General features: G+C 39.3%; 1 protein-coding gene across 2 annotated transcripts in view; it reads left to right on the top strand.

Annotated features, from left to right (window-relative positions):
• Window positions 1-20,361, top strand: part of ELP2 (elongator acetyltransferase complex subunit 2) — a 231,655-nt gene that overhangs the window by 155,849 nt on the left and 55,445 nt on the right. For both annotated transcript variants that reach the window (XM_048839455.2, XM_048839454.2), the window contains exons 7-11: window positions 5,377-5,443; window positions 6,759-6,902; window positions 14,279-14,374; window positions 15,561-15,661; window positions 19,798-19,929. In XM_048839455.2, coding sequence (XP_048695412.2) covers window positions 5,377-5,443; window positions 6,759-6,902; window positions 14,279-14,374; window positions 15,561-15,661; window positions 19,798-19,929 — 540 coding nt within the window. The remainder of the gene's footprint in view (window positions 1-5,376; window positions 5,444-6,758; window positions 6,903-14,278; window positions 14,375-15,560; window positions 15,662-19,797; window positions 19,930-20,361) is intronic.

Raw genomic sequence — 20,361 nt, 5'->3', positions numbered from 1 at the left:
TAAAATGAGGTTAGTCAAAAGGCTATTTGTGCAAATTGAAATCCTTCAAAATTTGGAATTCTTCCTCTAGCTTAGCCAATGAACAGGAGTATAAATTACAGCAGTTATTAAAGAAGAGGAAAGTTAGAAGGGCCAAAATGAAATTCAAAAAGTAAATTGCTAAAGGTGTAAAAACAAACATGAGATTCTTTAAGTATATTGGAAGCAGGAAGCCTGCAAATGAATTGGTGGGTCCACTAGATCCTCAAGGGTTAAACTGAGCAATTCAAGAAGATAAAACCATTGCTGAGCAGCTAAATGATTTCTTTCCATCAGTCTTCATTAGTGAGAAAATTGGTGAAATTCCTACCCCAGACCTAATTTTCCTGGTAACAAAAATGAGGTACTCTCTGAGGTGACAGAAGAAGAGGAGTTGGAGCATGCTGATAATGTAAAATGCAGTAAATCATCAGGCCCAGGTGGTGTACATCCAAGAGATTTGAAGGAGCTTAAGTATGAAGCAACTGAGTTGGTAACACAAATTGGTAATTTTTCATTAAACAGTTACTCTTCCAGAGTATTGGAAAGTAGCAAATGTTTTATTCATGTTTAAAAAAGTCCTGATAGATGATCAGGAAAATGAGAAATCTGTAAGCCTTGCTGTCTGTCTGTACCAGGCAAATCAGTTGAATTGATAGTTTAAAAACAATAACAAAACATCTGGAAGATCATGATCTTCCAGATATTTAATGAGCTTGGATTCAACAAAGAAAAATTGTTTCACTAGTCTCTTAGAATTATCTGAGTGTGTCAGTAAAGTAGTGAATAAAAGAGAACCAGTTGGCTTAATTTATTTAGTCCTCCAAAAGGCCTTTGATAAGGTCCATAGGAAGAGGCTACTAAAAAAGTTAAGAGTAGTTATGGGTGAGAGGCAAAGTATGTTTTTGTTTTTTATCAAAAACTGGACAGGAGACAAAGCAAAGAATAGGAGTAAGTCAACTTTAATCATGGCAAAAAATTTAACATCAGGGTGCCTCAAGGTTCCATATTATGTCCTGTGTTTAATATATTAAAACAGTTATTGGAAAGGGTCATTAATAGGTAGCAAAATTTGCATATGAGACACAGTTATTTGTGTTATTCAGGACCAGAGAAGACCATGAGGCTCTTCAGAGAGACTTAAACAATTTGGGTGAATGGGCAACATGACAAATAATATTCAGTGTTGTGAAATGCAAAGTAATGCACATTGGAGGGAAAATTATAACTACTCATGCACATAACAGGATTCCAAATTAACTCTATCAACCCAAGAAAGGGGCCAGGATCATCACTGTAGACAGTTCAATGAAAATCTCCGCTCAGTGTGCAACTGCAGTCAAAAAAGCTAACAAGACATTAGGAATGGGATGAAGAATAATAATGAAAACACTAATTCCTTTATATAATTCAGTGACGTAACCTCACTTATAATACTGTGTGAAGTACTGGACACTCCATTTCAAAAAGAGTATTAAGGAACTGAAGGGGATTCAGTGAAGAATGATAAGAATGATCAAAAGCTCGTTAAATTCCAGTGTGAAGAGAAACAATCCCAATCTGGAGACATATAAGAGGGAACACAATAAAAATATATAAAATTACAGAGAACATAGATCGGGAGCTTCTGTTCTCCCTGTCTTATAAAGCTGTAACAAGGCAAAATTCAGTGAAATCAGAAATTGGCAAATTAAAAACAAAGAGTGAAAAATTTTCCTCCACAGTATATAACTAAACTAGAACTCATTGCCACAGGAAGTCATTGAGACCAAGAACATAATGAGATTCAAAAAGTGAATGGATATTTATACAGATATTAAGAATATCCAGATTTGTCATAATCAGTGACAGTACAAATTTTGGAAATGCCATTAAACCTTGAGCTTCTGAGTTTAAGCCAATCTCTAACTATTAGAGATCAGAGTGAGACCTATATGAGGGACAGATTATTCCACATCTGCCTACTGCGGGGTTCTTAAGCAATCCTCTGAAGCATCTGGTTCTGGCCACTCTATGAGACAGGGTGCTAGTCTGGATGGACCATGGTTCTGCTCCAGTATGGCAATTCCTATGTTCCTACATTTTTATTTTATTTTTTGTATAACATGTTTTCTTGTAATATCACTGGATTCACTTCATAGTCTTTTATCTGATCCACAGTGGCCAGAAAGCACATCTTGTAGTCCTGGGATAAGGATGACATCTCGATCATACCTCATTTGGTGGTCAGAAGTTAGATACAGCTTTCTAAAAAGCTTTGGATCTTAGCAAGTTCTCTGTATTTCAAGAGCATTTTTCCTACTCGTAAGATCTTCAAAGCTTTTGGAAACATCAGAAGTAATAATCATGAAAGTCTAACTACATGTGATGGCAGACAACATCCTGGATGCCTCACAATCAAGGTTCAGACCAGGGCACAGCACAGAGACAGCTCTAATGATGCTAAAAGGCTACTTTCTTATAGCCATGAACACAGGCAAAATCTCCATACTTGTGCTGTTGGACCTCTTTGCAGCTTTTTACATAGTAGACCACAAGATACTGTTAACCTGCCTACGTGACGTAACAGGAGTAGATTGCTGTGATAATACCTTTCCAGCAGAGCTAAGAGAATGATGAGTTGTCCTCTCTAAAAACCCTCACTTCTTCTATATCTACATGAGACCGCTGAAGAGATAGTGAGACACCATCAGGTTTTGCTGCCAACAACACAATAACTCACTTGTGTATCTCATCCTGAACTGATGCAATTACCACCACTACAAAACTGTGATAATGCCTACTAGCAATCAGCGCTTGGATGAAAAGCAACTGGCTCAAGCTAAATCCAGGCAAGATGGTGATGGTTGGAAAGGGGAAGTGCCGTAAAAAACTGATGTAGATGTTGCCTCCGCTTTCCATTGAAGGCATTCATTTGTCAACGTGATGTGAAGCCTCAAAGTCCAACACGAAGTATCAGTGTTTAAAAATGCTTTCTTTCACCTCCAACTTGCCAGGAAAATTTTCCTTTCCTTCTAGACAAGGATCTGGCCACAGTGGTTCATGCATTTGACATCTCTGGTCTGGATAACTGTAACTCGCTGAACTTGATGCTGAATGTGAAAACCATGCTCAGGCTCAAGCTATTATGGTTTAACATTAAATGTATTAAGTCACTGAAAACTTTTGAAAATCTGACTAGGAAATTTTTTTCGTGTAAATTTGATTTCTCACAGGGACTCAGCAGGCATTCCTTCTGCCAGTTTGGAGTAATGGCTTTCTTGGGCCAAGTAATGGCTTTCTGAAAATCTAAATACACTATATCCACTGGATCTCCTTTGTCTGCATGCTTGTTGACCCCCTCAAAGAATTCTAATAGATTGGTGAGGCATGATTTCCCTTTACAAAAACCATGTTGACTGTTTCCCAACAAATTATGTTCATCTATGTGCCTGTTCCTGTGTAGCCTCCCCAGGTCTCTATTAACCCCATCTCTACCAGTGTGGGGCAGATGTCCAATCACAAGCACCATACTAGCCAATGGAGATGTCAAGAAAGAAGTGACATCAAAGATAGGAAGGGTATCCACAACATTCACTAATCTCAATAACATTTGGAAATCAGAGAGAGACCGTACCAGACAAAACCTAAAAAATTTCAGCTCAAATGTAATCTCAGTGCTAACATATGGCTGTGTCAGCTGGAGAGCTTCCAATACAACGTATAGAAAATTAGATGTCTTTTTAAAATAAGTGCTATAAAAGTTTCTGGGCATTAGATGGGGAGACTTTATTACCAACACAGATATCGGAGAAAGTGCCAATCTGCAGCTTGTCTCCACTAGCATTAGGAGTAAGTGTTGGACATATTTGGGGCATGTACTCTGGTTGCCAATACGTAGACTCCCACATGAAGCTGTCAAGTGGTAACCAATTGGGTGGTCTCATTTCCTCACTCCAAGGGAAACCTTAAGAAGAACCGTTAGCTGGGAGGACAGAACAGTCAAACTCAACACCATAGAGCAGATGGAAACAGCAGCTAATGATAAAGAGGGATGGAAGAAACTAGTTTCCGCTCTGTGTGCCAACATTGTCATGAGAAGGATATAATATATAATATCTGGGGTGCCTGAGGAAGCTAGGTCTGCCCAGGTTACCATCACAGGCTGGTAGGGGCTTTAGGGAAGACAGAACAGCATGTTAGCTGTTTTAAAAATCCTTTTTCTTGAAATGCTTTGTTCCCACTGGTCAGTAAGCAATACATTAATTTTAAGAAGGCTGTCTGCTCACTATGTTCACCACTGATCACAGACTCTCAAAGGTAAGAACTGCAGGTGGTGAACCCAGTTGAACATGCTGGGAAATGCAGTTGATAACACTGGGTACTGTAGTCCAGGAGCATGGGCTAAGAGTGGGAGAATTGCAGAATTCCACCCCAGAAGAGGTAGAGGTGGCCTGAGACCTTAGGGGGCACAGAAAGGGGACAGAGATGCAACAAGCTCTGTAACACTGACAAGTATTTTATAGGTTCTCTTCTGTGTTGGAAGTTACCTCCTGGGCTTGTGCTATAGTTACTGCCCTGTTGTTGAGTAATCATTTAGGTGTTAAAAAAAATCTAACCAAAACATTGCCTCTGTGAGTGCTGGTGGGTATAAATTCCCCAATTGATTAGTCAGATTGTTGGATTCCCTGTTATGAATAGACAAATTTATAGTTAAGAATAAAATTTTCCAATTTGGAGTGTTTTCAAAAGTCTTTTCAGTGACTTAATGCTTTTTATCTAGACATCTATGTAATATTAAGGCTGTGAATTGTAAAAACAGAAAAGCAAAGAAATATTGATTAGTGGGTGAAGACGATTACAGGAATGTCAAAGACTATGTAGGAAGTCATCCCTTTTATTGGGTATGTGTACATATCAACATAGTAAATATAAACAATTATGGTTAATGGCCCTGCTGCTGTTTCACTCAGACAAAACTCCTGTTGAAGTCTCGTAAGTGTAGGATTGACAGAGGTTACAGTATTTGCAATTTTTTTTCCAAAATATTTAAAAAAGAAAAGAAAAAGTTTGTAGGGAGAAAACCCCACCTATTTTTCACCCACCTTTCTTGTTTAGATAGTGGGACAATAACTGAGATGAGCTGATCTGCTAGAGTTACTCCTTGGCTATGGTCTCATCAGAAGGGCCCATACAAGAACATGGTATTGAACAATAAGGCCTTGTTCTTCAGGTACTGATCATCCAGTTAATAGGAGTTGCAGGTGGTCAGCACATCTGAAGAGCAGGAGTTAATTGTCCAAAGGCATATGTATGGTATGTAAGACTAATGGACATTGAAGTTCTGACTTCTGTGATGTAACGGTGATTTCTTTTTAGTTTCAGAAAACACTAATACTCTATGGCCATGAAGATTGGATAAGAGGCATTGAATGGGTCGTCTGTGGTCAGTATGAAAGTCCAATAAAATATTTAATGAGGCAGAGACTTGAAGATTAGAAGAGAAAAACCAACCATCTGATCTCCATTTTTAATCCCATTCATTTGTTAGATCGCAGTTCCCAGTCCAATGGAAGGTTGATGTCATTGCATGGATTAGACGTTAGGTGGAGAAATATTTTAGCATAGCACTGCCATTTTACTCCAGTATTAGGTATTCTCTGATATATTTATATTCTCTGATACTTCTGTATATTTGCTGTAGATCTTTTTTTAGATGGCACCTCTGATTATGATCTATGTGGGTCACTTTACAGAACAACATTCCTCAGACTAAATAAAGTATAATGCAAAGTCATACAGAAATTGAATTGTCTCAGGTAGCCAGAATACCGGGATGCCTTGCAGGTCTTTATGCTAATACCACAATGGTGTGGTTATTTCCTGCACTCTGATTGCAGTGGGATTGGTTTGCATTTGTATATTTCTCAACCACCCAGTATGCAAATCTCTTTATAACCATTGTTTTCCCTGCATCCATCACCTTGTCTTGCCCTGCCTGGTTTTTAGTGTGTCAGTTTTAGTGGCATTTGAACTCAAACAAATATGCTTGACTCAGCAACTTGCTCCTTGTCAACCCTGTGGTCCTTGTTCCTGAGAACGATGAGTCAGCCCCACTTTATTTTTAAAAATTAAATTAATTTTAGGAACTTCCTTGCCTCCTCTTTCTCCCCTTGTAAGAACAGCGCAAATTGGTGGGAGACTCCACTACTCCTCATATTCAGCCTTTGAATAACTGATTCCAAACGTTACTCACTTTGTAGAAAATGTAGGAGAGAGGCAACAGGAGGAAGGGAGTTCTTAAAATGTATTAATTTAAAAAGATATTCAAGAGCGGGGACTTATCCTTCCTAAGCAACATGGAGGGTGAAAAGCTCAAGGGTGTAGGAGTGAGAAGCACATCTCAGAAGAGTAACTTGTGGGTTTTCTCCGTAAGTCAATAACCAATGTATCCTGGACTGTTGAACTGTGAGGCTGAAGTTTTAATACTGTAAATCCCAGGATATGGCTGTTACCATGTAAGTGAGGCAGGACCCATTAGTGTGTTGTAATTTGCTTGGTTGTGTTAAAATGTTAGAATGAGTTGACACTGGAATAGAAGGAACAATCGTGTTCATAATACTGTTTGCAGAGAGAAAAATAAAATATGTATGGTGTGATGAAGGGTGATAAGAATGAAATAAGTTAACCTTGATAAGTCAGAACGAAAAGGTATGTGACTTAACATTTTTATTTTTACTGTGTGTTATTTTTTTAAACAGGTGGGGATCTTTTCTTAGCAAGCTGTGCGCAAGATTGTCTGATAAGAATCTGGAAAGTGCAGGCAAAATCAACACCATCTGTGGAAGTCAAAGATGATGACTCTATAAGGCTGAAGGAGAACATTTTTACTATGAAAAATAAAAGTGAGTAACAACTGAAATGCTCTCTCTGTAGCTATTCCTTCTTCCAGCCAGTGTAGTGGTTATTGCTTTCAGTAGGGATAATAGGAATTCTGTCTGTTATAATTTTATTCCTATGCTAGAGGAATTTAAGACAAATTCAGTTACAATAACGCTTGCTCCTCAGCAGCAAAAAATATAGTAAATGTGTTTGTGTTTTAGAAGCATTGACTGTGTACAGTGTCTGGTTTATTGCAGAAATAGTACATCAGCAAAAGAATCTCAATAGAGGCCTTCTGTTAAACTACAAATATTCGAACCATAGCCTATGGTTTTAAGGCATGTATTTGTTCCACCTGTAGTAAACTGTTGGTTACACAGTTTCTCTCCAGTTATCAGACAAGTGTGCGTCTTAAAGTTTTTTTTAAATTAATAAGATTAATAAGTCTTTCCTATTAATAAGATTTAATTACACATGTGCCTTTAAAGGTGAAAAGAGAGAATTGTATGTATTTATTACTTCAATATTTTTTGGATAATTTAACAGGCTGTTATATGTAAAGATGAAATTATGTCACAGAGGTCATGCAAGGCAGCTCTCAGCCACAGCTCCCAGCCACTGGCCCTGCAGCTCTGAGCTGCCTTGTGTGGAGGGAGTGTGTCTCCTCCCCCCCCATCGTTTTTTGTAAAAGTCACAGACAGGTAGCCTTCTGTGTTTTCAGTTTTTACTGATTTTTCACTGATAAATTACCAGTTTTTTTATTAAAGGAGTTCAGTTTTTACAGATTTACACCCACTTATCAATCCACTGAGTACTTTTTCAGGGACTTATTTTTGTTAAACATTAAAGCTTTACGCGATTGTTGTGTCCTGCAGCTCTGAGATTGAAGCAGTTCCTCAGTGTAAAACACAAAACGCACACACGGTGGAGGTCGGAAGATCAAACTGTTAATATTGCACTATGATTGGCTCACAAAGAGATGCTGCCTGCCTATTTCTTTGTGTCTGTTTAGTGTGGTGCTGAATTTAAACAATCAATTCTCCATAAAGATATATGTCCACCCAGTTACCTCTTTAGTGCCAAATGCCTTACAGGTTTGGATGGATCGCCACACAGCCAGTCCTGTCCTTTCTATAGGTGGCTCCAGAGTACCCCCAAAATTTCTTCTCCCCCCTCCAGGGCTCCCAGGGGAGAGTATCTCACTACTGGCAGGCTAGCTCTTCTTCCCAGGCTTCCTCTTGTCAATTGTTTGACTCTTCCCCTTCCTCTGAGCAGGAATGCCTGCAATCCTTCCCCAAACCAACGAGGCCCTCTCTTGTTCTACATAATGTCTCTCCTCTCTCCCTCTGGGTTGCTTAGCAGATTGAGTCTGCCCTTGGCTCCCTCTTCCTACCAGGGGCAGTGTGTATCTCTCTGAACTACCAGCATACTGAGCCCCAGGAACCTAGGTAAGCTTGTTGGGGCTTACAGATAGATAAGGTAAAAAGGTAAACGTGGAGGGAAGATGCAGATCTATGCCTGAATACCAACAAGAAAATCAGTGCTTAAAAATTTTCAAGAAAACTAAAGATGGGAGTGAAGAGGATGCATTGTGCTGCGAGTATTGCAGCATTGAGGTTAGTGCTCATGCTGACAGAACAAAGGAACATGTTGAAAGTAAGCGACACAAGAAGCTTAAAGAAGAAAGTGAACTTTGGGATGAACAGTCAATATCAGGCGCTTTCACTGGGCTTTAATGAAAGAGAGGACACAGCACAATTGTGTCAATGAATTTGTGTGTGCTCTTTGTGTCTCTGTGTTCTCTATTAATTGCAAAGGGGCCTGTTGGTGACTTTGTGCAACAATACTGTCCAGCAGCCAAACCCTTCCTAATGCAGACAACCTCACTCATAAGTAACTGAAAGAAAATGAGAATGCTTTAATATCTAAACTGGTGGAAATGTGGCACTTAGTCTGACTTTTGACAAGTCTTCTAATGCTTTGGACCATCTGATTCTTGGTCTTCTGTTTTTCTTTTTGATTTCAAAGCGTATAAACCTGCATTGTTTTGTGTTGATGTGACATTCATTCCCTCTGCTGACACCCAGTTTGTCGATGCCGCAATAACTGACATATTTGAGATGTACCAACTAACTTGGGGAGTGTAGCTATAACTAACACAGATTCTGCTTCCTACATGGCTGAGTTTGCCTGGGAAATTTAACTCAATCAGAAACTGGAGCTGCTATGTATTACCTGTTCTGCTCATCTGATCAGTGTTTCACTATCAGCATCTACTGCTACAAAAAATTGAAAGATGTGAAATCTTTCATCTTTGGGTTTAGGGCCGTTTTCAAGCATATGAACAACTTGATGGCTTTGTTTTACATGTTGCGAGACAAGTGCAGTGCGAGCTGCCAGTTACCTACCCCTGTTGTGCCACATCAATGGAAGAGCTTGTATTTTGCTGCCTGTCATGTAAATAACGTGTGGACTTTGCTAATGTGTCTCCAAGATCACCCTCAGTTTGTTGGTTTATAAAGCAGAAACTCTGACTCCAGAATGACCACCAGATTCTGCGCACCAAGGTAACGTTTGTTGTTGAAAACTTGGAATCATTGCATGACCCACAGGAAACACTGGAGTTTTCTCCGACTACTGTCAACATGTTTGCCAGTACTGACATTTACTGGATCCTGACAACCAAAATCTCAGCTGAACTGAGCACAAAAGCTGCAGGAGAAACATACGGCGAGAAAACCCAACTGTTTCTGGAAATCCTTCCCACTCTGGAACATGAGAGAGCCAAAAAACGTTCAACACAGTGCTAGGTGAGAAATGACCCGTAATCTGAACCCGAAGTGTTGGTGCTGAAGATTCTTTTAGGAATGTGATCCAGGTGTTGCACCCCTTCCTCAAGGTGAATTTTGCAGCAGACTATGACCATTATGCCAGAGCATTTCGACCGTTTGCCACTAAAGAAGAAATTTCAAATCTGAAAGAGGAATTTACTTCTTGAACTTTCCTCACACTGATAATGCGAAACTGGATATGCCGCCTTTTTGGAACACACTTACCAACTATCAAAACACACTTACCAACTTCAACAAAGTGATATGGCAAGCTTTGAACGTACCCCTTGGATCTATTGATGCAGAGTACATATTTTCAAAGTTGGCCTACCTCCAAGACAGCAAGAGGCTCAACATGAGTGAGGATACTTTGAAGAAAATTATGTGTGCGTACGCAAACCAGGATTTCTGGAAAAACTATTAGCTCTGAGAGAGACCAAATATATCTTTGGACATTAAAAAAGTTTCAATTATACTGTAGTGAAATGTGTATATTACAAAGATTTTTTCCTTTTTTTCTTTTTTCCCCTCTGTTTTTCAAGTTTATTTTTAACCTGATTTTCATTTTTTTAAACAAATAAAAACTGAAAATGCAGAACACTCCAGACAAGTAACGAGCTTCCGTGAATTTGTGTTTATTGCCTGCAACCTGTCTGTGACTTTTACTAAAAATAACCCTGACAAAATCTTAACCTTAATCATGTGAGATCAGAAGCTATTCTTCACACTTACAGTATCGCAGAAAAGAACCACAGCTTCTACAGATATGTGGCTTTCTGTGGGCCCCTGTTCATCTGTATAATTCTGCTTTGTCTCTAGTTCTGCCTCCCAAAGGGACTTGCTGGGAGGTGATACCATTTATCCTCGTGGTTAGCTGAGGTCCACAGGAATAATGGAGACCTCCCCCCCTCCCCCTTGCAGGTTTTGGCCTGCTTGTGATCCCTAGGATCTCCCACACCAATGGTATCATTGCTGTTGTTCCTCCTGTTCTGCACTTAACAGTTATTTCTCAGACTTTTTATTCAACCATATATACAGCTGAGCTGTGTGGAGCTCAGCTCTTACAGAGCAGCCTCAGAGAGGTCAAAGAAAGGTACCTCATGGAGAGGAAGCTGTAGTGTAGCTTGCTTTCCCTGGTGCAGTGTTTCCCAAAGTATGGATTGTTCCTCATGGCAAAGAGTAGCCAAGGGGATGTGGACAGAACTCTCAACTGTTTTCCAGAGTCTGTGCTTTCATTTAAAAAAAAAAAAAAAAGTCTGTGGCTCTTAGACTTGACCAAATTTGGTCTTTTTTTACTAGTATTTCACTGGATAATATCAAAGATTTTTAAGCATTTTTAAAATTTTTATTTATTTACATTTTCAGTCATGGGAAATTATGGGGTGGGGGGGTGTCAGACAATAGTCATTTAACAGTAGACATTAAAATTCAAAAAGTTAAAGCGTTATAACTATTGAAAAATAAATTGTACAATTAAATATCCTTTAGTTCTCAAGATAATTTTTCTTACTTTGCCTATTTCAATTTCAGTTATTATTGATGTCAATATTTTGTCATTTTGTGTATGGTGAAATCAACGTTACCTGATTTTAAAAAAAAGTTATGAATATAATCTTCAAAACATAATGTGAATGTAACCACTGCAGTGATCTCATCTTGAGTGTCCAGAGATCCTGAATAGAGTTCTGATGTGTGTGCTGCCCTGTTATTTTCAGTAGATGCTAACTCATATGCCAGTGATGATTCCTTAAATGTCAACGTTGTTAATTATTTTACGGCTTAACAAAGCATGACAGAAAGGAAGAGTAATATATTATGAACATGCACTTTGAGAAGTACTGAGCTATATGTGCATAGGGAGAGGGGGCGCACACAAGATGTATAAATTAAGGTGTATAGGTCTTCACCTAGACATGGTGAGGTTACATAGGAGGGGAGTCATTTGGCTTTGCTTCCTGTAGTGGGCCTCAGCTTTCAGAAGTTTGAGAAACAGGGCTCTAGCATGAGGCCCATGCACCTCACTTAGGCTACCCTCTGTACTGACAGCAGAGGGGAACACGTCCCTTTTTGACTTTAAGATGGTTTACACACCTGTCTCTGCTTTTTCTACTCTGATGCCTTTATCTAAAGGTGGAACAAAGATAAGCAATAAATGTGGCATTAAATGTCAGGAAACTGTATAAGTTCCCTTGTATGCTCCCATAAATGATCAACCATGTTGCTTAAATAGAAAGGTAATCAATCTACTGCTAACCATAATGTGGAAAATGTAGCTGTTAAATATTTATTGAAAGAAAGTACGTAGAAGAGGTGGAAAGTAACTGGCTTTGCTTTTCAAGCCCTTCTTGTTAGTGTGTGTAACGAAAGTGGAAAATGTCCTAATTTTAGGGCCGTCAAACTATTAAAAAAAATCGTGATTAATTACTACATTAAAAATAATCACGATTAATTGCAGTTTTAATAGAACTGTTAAATAATAATGGAATACCATTTATTTAAATATGTTTGGTGTTGTGTGTGGGGGGGAACTGTGTGTGTGGGGAGCACTCTCTCTTTAAGCAGAGCACTCAGGAGCTTGTACACTTTTCCAGGCAGCAGCAACTGCTGTCAGCAACACTCACTCCTGAGCCAGCAGCAGACAGGCTTCCCCTGTTCCCCAACCCCAGCTCAGTGGCGACAAGGTACATGGGAGCGGGGGAAAGGGACACCCCAACATCAGCTCCCCAGCTCTGCACAACAGACAGGAGGCAGGCTCCCGGTCCAGAGTAGCTTGGCCAGGGATGGGTCCGTGGGTGGGAGGGGAGACGAGCAGCAGTGGAGCACTGTGGCGGGAGAAGGGGCACCCTGGCCCTCGAGGCATGCAGAAGGGCCCAATGAGCACGGCACCCTGGTGTGCAATTCACACTCCTTTTAAAAAAAAAAAAGTTAATCTGTTTTGAGTTAATTGCATGCGTTAACTGTGATTAATTGACAGCCGTAATTATTAATTTGTATTACAAATATTTGCACTGTAAAAAAGATTAAAAAGGTAGTGCAATCTACAAGTTGAAGCATGAAAGGGCATACAAATGTTTAGCATATCTGGCATGTAAATACCTTCCAATGCCAGCTACAACAGTGCCATGCAAACACCTGTTTTCACTTATCTACATTTATAAGTTGTGCTTTCACGGTAAAGAGATTTCACTACAGTACATGTTTGAGTGAAAAATTTGATTATCTTTTACTTTGTAATAGGGCTGTCGATTAATCGCAGTTAACTCACATGATTAACTCAACAAAATTAATTGCTATTTAAAAAATTAATCACAGTTTTCATCACACGGTTAAACAATAGAATACCAATTGAAATTTATTAAATATTTTTGGATATTTTTCTACATTTTCAAATATATCGATTTCATTTACAACACAGAATACAAAGTGTACGCTGCTCACTTTTTATATTTATTACAAATATTTGCACTGTGAAAATGATAAAAGAAACAGTTTTCAGTTCACCTCACACAAGTACTGAAGTGCAATTTCTTTATCCAGAAAGTGCAACTTACAAATGTAGATTTTTTTTTTTTGGTTACGTAACTGCACTAAAAAAAACCAAAGCAAAACTTTAGAGACTACAAGTCTACTCAGTCCTACTTCCTAACTAGTCCTAACTAACTCATACAGACCTCTTCATATAACGAAAGAGAGAGTGAATTATGGTATACACATGTTTGCACATACTTAACATTTTGTAGGAGTTAGACTTATGAGCATTGGAAACATCACGTTTATGGAGATTATAGCCAAAATTCATTAGTCTTCTTATACAGAGGTTTATAAGGGGAGAAGTATAAAAACATTTGAAAAAATCCCAAAGATCTGCCCCTGTACTGGAGAGAGGTTCGTTATGATTTCCTTTACATAGGATGCTAAGTCATTTTCTATAGAAATTTCTAAAATATATATAGTAGTTCAGAGAATCTCAAGTCTCAGAGGCCAAATTATTCTTTTTTAATTATTAAGATATTATTTCAAAGTCTCTTCTTCTCTTTAAATATAGTACTTAAAGATCATATTAAAATATAATATATTACACAAACTGTTATAAATACCCCACACACGACCTTGTATAAGACTTGAGCTATGGTTTGAGGTCAGAAATATTTTTATAATTAAGTGAGTATATAATTATATATAATTATAATTTTTATAATTAAGCATTGCAGTGAGTTAGACTGACTATTCTGTAGTTATGAGTATTTCAGTTTATGCAGGGCAGCCTTAATTTGCTAATTTCCAACATCATGTAGAGTAGAGTAAGGCTACAAATTACCTTTAATTTTGGTACCATTTCCAGAGAGGGCAATAGGATTGGCCTGTGCATTGCAGTGCCCACATTGGGTGTGAGTCACCCAGCAGTGCAGGGTACCATACTGCAGTTAACTTTGCTTGTTTTTAAGGCTTCTCATAGAATTGTATCACTATAGCAGCTGTCTCTGTATTTGTGAAAATGTGAAAGATCTTTGTTCTTATCAAAATGCCATTGAAGAATAAGCAGTCTCATTCCCTCTGTTCTATGGTAGATACTGAGACAACATATGCAGTTATTCTGGAGTCCGTGTTAGCTGGTCATGAAAATTGGGTATTTGCAGTTCACTGGCAGCCTTCTTTTTTGAAAGGTAGGAAGAAAGTACATAGCTTACCAGATAATGTATAAACATGGTGCTACAATACGTTATATACCTTTTTGTGGGCAAGAGTTTCCACAGAGAGGCTATTGGAATATTCTCTGTAATTTTGCAATCAGAACATTTTTGCATGTATCATAAGGTCCTGCTGTATGGTGTTCCTGTTTTATTTGCTGTTGTACACCGTCTGATGCTTTGTCTTTTATCGATGTTGCCTTGATAAAAGACTATATGAATATAGTATATGAATGCTTTACATGTAGTACTGGTTTTGTTTGATTTGTGATTTATACAGCTTGTGGTATTTCACCTCTGTTTGTTCAACACAAACTAAAAATAAATTTTAAAGATGAAGATTTGTTTTTAATAATCTCTCCAGAAGATCAATATTAACTCAAATGCCCTTCCTTGTTTTTCTTAATATAGAAAAATGGTACGGTAATAAAATATTGGCATTCTGAAATTTCTTTGGTTCAACCTTACATGTATTAGTAGAAGTGTTCAGAGAAATCCCTTGAATTTGTCTGTTTTTCAGATATAAATTATTTAAAACTATGCATTAATATCTAATTAGTCAAAGTTAATCGAAAACATTCTTCTTCTTTACTGCTTCTGCAGTTCTCTATCCCCAGCCCACCATAGAATCAGGGATTTAAAAAAATAAAGGAATAAACTATTTCTTCTGAATACGTGATAGAACAGTTAATTTTTCAGTTTGTAGAACAATGAATAGCATAGAATTTTTTCCCCACTTTCGAGCAATAATAATCTAATGATATATGTCCAACAGAATAGACTACCTTTACAAATAAAGAGTTTGGAATTGTGATTAATAACCTTGGGGTCTTTAGTGTGTGCTAGCTTTTGTTTCCTCTAAATCAGAACTTTGAAAATCCTAATGTGAAAGAAACAGTATAAATTGCTTATTCTTATACTTTCCTTTAGCATAGCCCTGGTACAAACAAATATTTGGAGCAATATTTTAACATACCCTTATCAGAGATTGCATTCATCAAGGACCTGATCTTGTTAAGGCTGGTGTTTATTCATTGTTTACAGCACAAGTTTTGTAATATAGCAGTTGAATTTTCACCATATTTAGGTTTCAGTATTGCCATATTCTGTTAAAGAGCATTCTGATTTGTAGTAGCAGAATAATTTCTTTTTTGTACTGTAGATGGCATAATACAACAACCAATGAGACTACTGTCTGCATCAATGGACAAAACTATGATTCTGTGGGCTCCAGATGAAGAATCTGGGGTATGGTTAGAACAGGTAAGGGTCAGTTTTTCTAAGCATACCTGTGTAACCTAACATATATTGGGTTTGTCTTGAGTTTCTCTGTGACTTTAGTTTTTTTGTGTTTTGTTTTTTTAATTTATTGTGACAAATTTCAAGTAGAATATATTGCTTTGAAAATGTTTCCTAAGTTATATGTCTGGTCAGTGGAATAAGAATCATATGCAAAATATAGAAAAGATGATGCAGAAACAGTTGTGTAGTTTAAGGGCAACAGCTGAACAAAAGATGTAGTACCTGACAAAACTGAGTTATAGCTGAAGTGCTAGTGTTATCCTTGGTTAAGGTTGTCATTTTAAACACAGTTACTGTGTTGTGAATAACATTCTAATTTTCCACTTTTGGGGCTGAAATTTGCAAAAACTGGTCTTGATTGCAAAGTGAATTCTTTGGTGTTTTTACATACACTGTTAAAACACTCTCTCCTTTGTTCACTCAGCTGATATACTCTATGACATAAATAAAACTACATTTCTCAGAAAGAACAAAGTATACTTTGTGATGTAATTTTAATTTTTCTGCTTTATGTATTTCCTTACTTATTTGCAACGTGTGGCAAGCCACAATAAGTTTCTTTATAAGTAGTGCATACCACTACAGTTATTTGTAATGATGTTTTAATATAGGTAGATATGGTTGCAATACCTATATTTAGGGTTCCTTTACACTTTCTAAGTCCCTGTTTTCAGTTACTTATAACTTTGCCAGACTTTACGTGTTTGGGCTGAAATTTTCTATGCTTCGTCTTTGCTTAAGGTCAATTATTGGATATAGGTATAGATATCAGCAAAAAGTTTCAACCATTTTTGAGAATGAGTTTTTAGAAAATAGGTTGTGTTCTTAATGTTAAATGTTATTTCTTTGAAGAGTTATATAGTGCTTGGGAGTAGGAATTTGAAATTGGCTTGGTGATGCTAATCAGGTCAGAGAAATTCCTTTTGCTCTAACCATGAAAATCCACACACATCTGGCCAAATAATGTCTCTGAAAATCCATTAGTTGCATATACAGTAGAAACTCAGAGTTTTGAACACCTCGGGAATGGAGGTTGTTCGTAACTCTGAAATGTTCGTAGCTCTGAACAAAATGGTATGGTTGGTCTTTCAGAAGTTTATACCTAGCCATTGACTTAATACAGCTTTGAAACTTTCCTATGCAGACGAAAAGTGCTGCTTTCCCTTTGTTTTTTTTAATAGTTTACGTTTAACACAGTACTGTACTGTATTTGCTTTTTTTGTCTCTGCTACTTGCGGTTCCAAATGAGGTGTGGTCAGTTTGTAACTCTGGTGTTCGTAACTCTGAGGTTCTACTGTATTCAACAGAACTTGCTAGGGGTTTACTGCTAAATCTCCGAACATTCCGTTTGCATTGAATATGTTCTCTAAGCACACAGATCTTGAGCTCCATATGTTAGATATAAGCCACAGCAACTCTTTTGGCCTAGGAAAAAAAGAGCAGGGCTGGAAGCCCAAATGAAGGAGATCTAGTTTCTGCTCTTTCAGTTATTTGTGTTTAATAATTCTCTGCACTCATACGCCAAAGATGCCAGGTAAGTATTATTTCCACTCTTGCCCTTCCCCATTTTAATGTGGGTAATGGGGAGGCTGCACCAAATCACTTCAGGCAGAGTTGGGAATAGAATCCTTTCTTTACTATGGTAGAGGAAAGTCTAATCCACAACCACAGTGCTTTTCAGCATGAGCGTGTCATAGCTGTGTATCTGGCTATGCTGTCTATATCCACTGGTCCACAATCCCTTTTACAGCCAAACACAGAACCTACGAATCCTACCTCCCAACATTCCATTGCTATCTAGCAAATAGTTGTGTAAACCACTGGCAAAGTATGTGGCTAATTGGAAGAGGATAACAGGCTTCTATTGCCATCAGTTACTCCTTGAGTTCATGAGCGAGAGGTCTGTGCTGTGGATTTAAAGGTCTTAATAAGAGCTGGTGAAAATTTTGGACAAAAAGATTTTTCATTTAAAAATAGCCTTTTATCAAAAATAAAAATTTTCATGAAAAATTTTTGACATTGAAAATTTTCACAAAAAATTAAAAATGGGTCCTTTTGAACACTTAGACATGAAAAAACTTAGAAAATTTGAAATTTTTAAATGAACATATGTTTTTATTTTTTCAAACCCTACAAATGACCCACGTAGGGTTTCATATGACGGAATTTGTTTTCTTTCCTTCTAACTAAACCTAGGAAATTAGACTCACAAACCTACATTAAATGGCCTAAAGTTGCAAAGACAAGAATTTAAAAGCTAGAAAATACCAAAATTAAGTTTGACCGTGCAACCTTAATACAGTCCCCTTACATGTATATAATACAATAGTCTTTGATCACACACGATTTGTTCTACAAGTCCCATTTCTCATTCAGTTCAAAGATGTATAGTGAATGAGGAAGAAAATTGCAAGAAGTTCTCTTGTTTTTAAAGAGCTGGACTGAGCAGGAGAGCTGGGTTCTATACCTGGCTCTACCACAGACTTACTGATTTGGAGAAAGATCCCTGATATATGTATGCAAGGAGGCCACATAAAAATTTCATGAGCAACCTTTATTTTGACACCTCTTAACTTTTGTGTCCTTGATTTTGCAACCATAATATACTCCTGAGGGAATGCTGTGCCAAAAAACAAAATTCTGCATATGGTATATTAAAATTCTGCAAATTTTATTTGTTAATAAATAAATGTGGCAGTGGGGAGCACAGGTGACTGGCTCCACGGAGGTGGGAGATCACCCTGCAGCCCCCCTTCCCCCCCCAAGCCGGATGTGGACTTGGTGGAGAGTTGCGACCCCGACACAGTGCAAGGGCTAAGCCTGCTCCGGAAACACTCTGGGTCCCTGCCACTCCCTGCTAGGTGCACCAAATGTGGGCAGGCAGGCTCAATCCAGCAGGATCAAAGTGTGGAGGGTTCAGTATTGGGAGATCCAGGCGTTGGGTGAGAGGGTTCTGTGTGGGGCAATCTGGGTGCAGGTGGCTCTGGTGGGGATCTGGGTCCAGGTGGGATCCGGATACACAGGGGCTTGTTGGAGGGCATCTGGGTGCAGGGGCAATGGGACTCTGCAGTGGGGTCCAGGTGAAGGTAGTTAGGGCTCAGCAGGGGGGTGGCCTACGTGTGGAGGAATGGGGCTTGGCAGGGGAGGTCTGGGTGTCGGGGCTCAGCAGAGGGGTCTGGGTTCTGTGGGAGTGGGGCAGTGTGGGGTGGGGGTCCATGTGTAGCTGGTTGGGGCTCAGTGGGGTGGGGGTCTGAGTGTGGGGAGCTCATTGGGGTGGTCCAAGTGCAAAGGGGGTGGGGCTTGTTGGGTTGGGGGTCCAAGTGCAGGTGGCTCAGTGGGGGTGGTTTGGGTGCAGGGGGTGGGGCTCGGTAAAGGGGGTCTGGATATGAGGGCGTCAGGATGCATGGGAGTTGGGCAGATGGGAGCAGCTCCCCATATAATGACCCCTCCCCCCTAGCTGAGGAGCAATGGGGGCAGGAATGGGGGGATGCAGCGCTGGGGAAGGTTTCTGGCAGTGGGTCTGACCCAGCCCCAGCCACCCTGTGTAGGGGAACGGTGCTCCTCCCCCACTCCCAACCCAGCCAGCACTAGCAGCTGAGCCCGGCGCAGGGTAGGAGCCACCGGCTGGGGCTGGGGAGGGGTGGGTGCAGGGGGCTTGATGGGAGTGTTCTGGGTCGGGGGGAGGGTGAGGCTTGATGGCAGGTGGTTTGGGTATGGGGGGACTTCAGATGCATGGGGGTTGGGCACCAGCCGAGGCATCCCCAGACACCCTCTCCCCCCAGTGATTTACTTCTGCACTGACTGCTCTAGGTACCTGAAACCACACGCCCACACTACTGGGGAAGGGCACGTGATCACTCGTGCGGCTTCCCTTTGCCTCACCATCAGAAAGTCATTTTTCTGCGGGAAGCAAAGAAATCTGTGAATTTTGCATATGCAGTGTCACAGAATTCCCCCAGGAGGAATAATGCTCTTTTAATGTGTTCTTTGCATGCAAGATATAGATTGTGCTATGTGGCTGATCTTGGAGTAGGATTACAACTAATGAAAGACTAGTTACTGAGCAATAAATATTTCACTTTCAATTGTTCATTCAGGTCCGTGTAGGAGAAGTGGGTGGTAACACGCTTGGATTTTTTGACTGTCAGTTTAGCCCAGATGGTTCAATGATTCTTGCTCATGCTTTCCATGGAGCACTGCATCTTTGGAGACAGACTCCAGCTAACAAGGTAAAACCATTTTATTGTTTTTACTGTTGGGTAGAAAAATCATGATAAATGTATGTGGACCGAGTGCCGTTTAACTTACTTTAAATGACAGAACCATTCTTTGTCTAAAGATATCATTCTGCAGGATTCTCAGTTCTGGACCTTGAGAATAAGGCATGTTGGGCTCCTCAAACTTTTAGCCTTTCTGTTTCTAAGGGCTGGTCTACACCACTGCGGTAAATTGATCTAACTTACGCAACTTCAGTTATGTGAATAACGTAAGTGAAGTCAACGTAGTTAGATCCATTTACCACAGTGGCTATGCTGTGCTGTGTCGACAGGAGGTGCACTTCCGTTATGCTTCTCTGAGAGGTGGGGTACACAAATCGATGAGAGAGTACTCTCCCATCGATTTAGCATGTCTTCACTAGACCTGCTAAATTGACACTCGCT

The sequence above is a fragment of the Caretta caretta genome, chromosome 2 (genome assembly GCF_965140235.1).
Source record: "Caretta caretta isolate rCarCar2 chromosome 2, rCarCar1.hap1, whole genome shotgun sequence".
Classification (NCBI taxonomy): Eukaryota; Metazoa; Chordata; order Testudines; family Cheloniidae; genus Caretta; species Caretta caretta.
The sequence above is the reverse complement of the archived record's forward strand: the minus strand, read 5'-3'. Positions and strand labels throughout refer to the sequence as shown.